This window comes from Sapajus apella, unplaced genomic scaffold (genome assembly GCF_009761245.1).
Source record: "Sapajus apella isolate SASKATOON/1434 unplaced genomic scaffold, GSC_monkey_1.0 scaffold8, whole genome shotgun sequence".
Taxonomy (NCBI): Eukaryota; Metazoa; Chordata; class Mammalia; order Primates; family Cebidae; genus Sapajus; species Sapajus apella.
The window spans coordinates 12,328,288-12,332,747 of NW_022436948.1; the positions used below are offsets into that span (position 1 = coordinate 12,328,288).

At 44.8% G+C, this 4,460-nt stretch overlaps 1 protein-coding gene across 4 annotated transcripts in view; it reads left to right on the forward strand.

The window, feature by feature from the left end:
- Positions 1 to 4,460, forward strand: part of GART (phosphoribosylglycinamide formyltransferase, phosphoribosylglycinamide synthetase, phosphoribosylaminoimidazole synthetase) — a 41,765-nt gene that overhangs the window by 32,349 nt on the left and 4,956 nt on the right. For all 4 annotated transcript variants that reach the window (XM_032276611.1, XM_032276610.1, XM_032276612.1 and 1 more), the window contains exons 17-18: positions 1,639 to 1,845; positions 2,983 to 3,120. In XM_032276611.1, coding sequence (XP_032132502.1) covers positions 1,639 to 1,845; positions 2,983 to 3,120 — 345 coding nt within the window. The remainder of the gene's footprint in view (positions 1 to 1,638; positions 1,846 to 2,982; positions 3,121 to 4,460) is intronic.

Genomic DNA, 4,460 nt, shown 5'->3' on the forward strand with positions numbered 1-4,460 from the left:
ACCTCCGCCTCCTGGGTTCAGGCAATTCTCCTGCCTCAGCCTCCTGATTACCTGGGATTACAGGCACACGCCACCATGCCCAGCTAATTTTTTGTAGCTTTAGTAGAGACGGGGTTTCACCATGTTGACCAGGATGGTCTCGATCTCTTGACCTTGTGATCCACCCACCTCGGCTTCCCAAAGTGCTGGGATTACAGGCGTGAGAGAATTTTTTTTTTTAAGATGGAGTGTCACTCTGTTGCCAGGCTGGAGTGCGGTGGTGCAATCTTGGCTCACTGTAACCTCTGCTCCTGGTTCAAGTGATTCTCCTGCCTCAGTTTCCCGAGTAGCTGGGACTGTAGGCATGCGCTATCATGCCCAGCTAATATTTGTATTTTCAGTAGAGACAGGGTTTCAACATGTTGGCCAGGATGGTCTCAATCTCTTGACTTCGTGATCCGCCTGCCTTGGCCTCCCAAAGTGCTGGAATTACAAGTATGAACCACCACACCCAGCCAAGAGAATGTATTCTTTATGTATTCTTTTTTTTTTTTTTTTTTTTTTTTGAGACAGAGTCTTGCTCAGTCACCCAGGCTGGAGTACAGTGGCGTGATCTTGACTCACTGCAACTTCCACCTCCCGGGGTTAAGCGATTCTCCTGCCTCAGCCTCCTTAGTAGCTGAGATTACAGGCATGCACTACCATGCCCGCCTAATTTTTGTATTTTCAGTAGAGACAGGGTTTCCACCATGTTAGTCAAGCTGGTCTCGAACTCCTGACCTTGTGATCTGCCTGCCTCGGCCACCCAAAGTGCTGGGATTACAGGCGTTAGCCACCACGCCTGGCCAAGAATTCTTATAGCAGACCTAGGAAGTCTAAATTTTAAAATGAATGAGAGGGACAGGGTGTTGATCTACCTTCCATTAGCATACCTTTTCTTGAATAATGTATGCATTTTCTCTAAACATGCAGATAAGCTATCTAGTTTTGCATTGTACTTTGGGTGCATTTTGGTCATTGGGAATACCCAACCAAACATTCACAAAAGGATGGTATACATGGCAACTGGGTGCAATGGCTTATGCCTCTAATCCCAGCACTTTTGGGGGCCAAGGCAGGCGGATCACCTGAGGTCAGGAGTTTGAGACCAGCCTGGCCAACATGGTAAAACACAAAAATTAGCTAGGCATGGTAGTGCATGCCCATAGTCCCAGCTACTCAGGAGGCTAAGGCAGGAGAATCACTTGAACCCAGGGGGGTGGAGGCTGTAGTGAGCCGATATCTGGCCACTGCACTCCAGCCTGGGCAATAGCATGAGACTGTCTCAAAAAAAAGAAAAAAGGATAGTATACTGGCCTTTGCTGGAACTCAGCTACTAGCTCATCTAATCCGTTAGGGAATGTCTAAGGGTCTAGTTAGTTAATGTGGCACAAAACCTCACCCAATTGTGAGTACTGGCCAAGTATGTCAACAAGAAAATGTTCTTAATATCTAAGGCACAAATGAATTTCAAATAAAAAGTTCTCAGAGGCGGTTTCTAGCTTTGCCCTACATAAAATAGCAGAGCCTGATTATAGTTTCCATGTCTTTGAATATGTGCGTACTTTTGTACTTTGTGTGAGGCGGTAAGATAATCAAACAATTCATGTCTATTTTCAGATGCTCAGACCTGGAGGATCCCCAAGGTCTTCTCTTGGTTACAGCAGGAAGGACACCTCTCTGAGGAAGAGATGGCCAGAACATTTAACTGTGGGGTTGGCGCTGCCCTTGTGGTATCAAAGGAGCAGACAGAGCAGATTCTGAGGGATATCCAGCAGCAAAAGGAAGAAGCCTGGGTGATTGGCAGCGTAGTTGCACGAGCTGAAGGTAGGTACTTGCTCCTTACTCGTTTTTAGACATATAATTTTAGCTATACCTCAGCCTTGCCTCACAAGCTTTCTGCCCACCTTTTAGTGCAGCCATAGCTATGGCAATAATCTTTACACAGATGTAATATGGCAGCATCAGCCCCAGGGATACCAAATATCTCTTCATTTCTGCCTCAGAACTTGGAGAATTCACGCATACATAGCCACACCCCACAGGATCACTTCCCAAAGTAATATCCCTACACACAGGACCTCGCGGCTTTGCTGTGTCACTCATCTCAATTCAAGGAATAGCAAGCGAGCACCCTGACAAGTGCTGTATCAGTCAGGACTCTGCTAGAAGTGCTAGAACTTGGCAGAGGGGCAGAAAATCCACTCAGATTCACTAACACAGATGTCACATGCTCACTTCGGCAGCATGTATACTAAAATTAGAATGATCCATAGAAGATTCACAAAAATAAAAAATAGAAAAATAAATCAGGCTGGGTGCGGTGGCTCACGCCTGTAATCCTAGCACTTTGGGAGGCCGAGGTGGGTGGATCACCTGAGGTCAGGAGTTCAAGACCAGCCTAGCTATCAGGGTGAAACCCCATCTTAAATAAATAAATAAATAAATAACAAATCAGACCTTGTTGACTTTACCTGTATCTGCCTTTGTTTCCTGTATTGTGTAGGATTCATTTTCAAGTGGGTCAGAAAGATCGCATCCTTCAGCTCACGTTACAATAAGAAAGAGAGACTCTTTTCTTTCTTAACATCCCATATCAATTCTTTAAATGGCTTTGCTGGGTCACATGCTTACCCCCACGACCAGGAGGTCATGGCACTACCGTGGGTGGTTTCACTGGGAAGATTTGGGGAGTATGGGCAGAATACTGGCAGGCAATAATAGATCCACTGTGTGCTTCAAGTTAGTAATCTGTACCTCTTAGTTGAAGTAATTACATATGTTCACCTTTTGGAAGTTTTTATGAATGAGTAGTGTTAAGTGATACAAACGTGTTGTTCATTTTAGTCCTTGCATTATCTTATGTTCAGAATAAAATATACCCTAAAGTTTTCATAAAATATTTTTCTTTCCATTATTCCTGTTAATTCACAATTGTTATTTATGGATTTGCTTGAAATGAAGGTTCCCCCCGTGTGAAAGTCAAGAATCTGATTGAAAGCATGCAAATAAATGGGTCAGTGTTGAAGAATGGTTCCCTGAAAAATCATTTCTCTGTTGAACAAAAAAAGGCCAGAGTGGCTGTCTTAATATCTGGAACAGGTGAGATGTGGCTTCTTCTTTACTGTAGAGCTGTTGAATGCCCTTTCTCTCCTCCCTGCACCCTTTCAGATTGTAAGGGTACTCTTGGCAGAGTCTGGGGGCTGGGGAGAATCATGAAGGTTGTCTTTGCCTTTTCAGCATTCTTAGTCTTTCTACTTTTTTGTCACAAAGTCTCACTCTTTTGCCCAGGCTGGAGTGCTGTGGCGCAATCTTGGCTTGCTGCAAACTCCACCTCCCAGGTTCAAGCAGTTCTTCTGCCTCAGCCTCCCAAGTAGTTGGGATTAAAGGTGCCTGCCACCATGCCCAGCTAATTTTTTTGCATTTAGTAGGGATGGAGTTTTGCCATGTTGGCCAGGCTGGTCTCGAACTCCTGACCTCAGGGTGATCCACCCCCATCGGCCTCCCAAAGTGCTGGGATTACAGGTGTGAGCCACTGCACCCAACCTCTTTCAGTTATTTTAAAATGTATAATAAGTTATTGTTCACTCTAGTCACCCTGTTATGCTAGTAAACACTAAATTTTGCTTGTTCTGTCTAACTATATTTTTGTGCCCTCTATATTAGCTGTCCCCTCTCCTCTTCTCTCCCACTACCCTTCCCAGCCTCTGGTAACTATCATTGCACTATCGTCATGAGTTCAACTGTTTTAATTTTTAGCTCCCACAAATAAGTGAGAACATGTGAGGTCTGTCTTTCTGTGCCTGGCTTATAGTGACCTCTGGTTCCATCCATGTTGTTGCAAATGACAGGATCTTGTTCTTTTTTATGGCTGAATAGTACTCCATTGTATAATGTACCACATTTTCTTTATCCATTCATCTGCGGATAAACATTTAGGTTGCTTCCAAATCTTGGCTGTGGAGAATAAACATGAAACTGCAGATAACTCTTTGATATACAGATTGTTTTTCTTTTGGGTATATTGCTGGATCATATGGTAGCTCTTTTTTTGTTTTTGAGGACCCTCCAAACTGTTCTCCATAGTAATTGAACTAATTTACATTCGCAATAGTGTGTGAGGGTTCCCTTTTCTCCATATCCTAGCCAGCATGTGACTGCCTGTCTTTTGGATAAAAGCCATTTTAGGGCCGGGCGCGGTGGCTCAAGCCTGTAATCCCAGCACTTTGGGAGGCCGAGGCGGGTGGATCACGAGGTCAAGAGATCGAGACCATCCTGGTCAACATGGTGAAACCCCGTCTCTACTAAAACTACAAAAAATTAGCTGGGCATGGTGGCGCGTGCCTGTAATCCCAGCTACTCAGGAGGCTGAGGCAGGAGAATTGCCTGAACCCAGGAGGCGGAGGTTGCGGTGAGCCGAGATTGCGCCATTGCACTCCAGC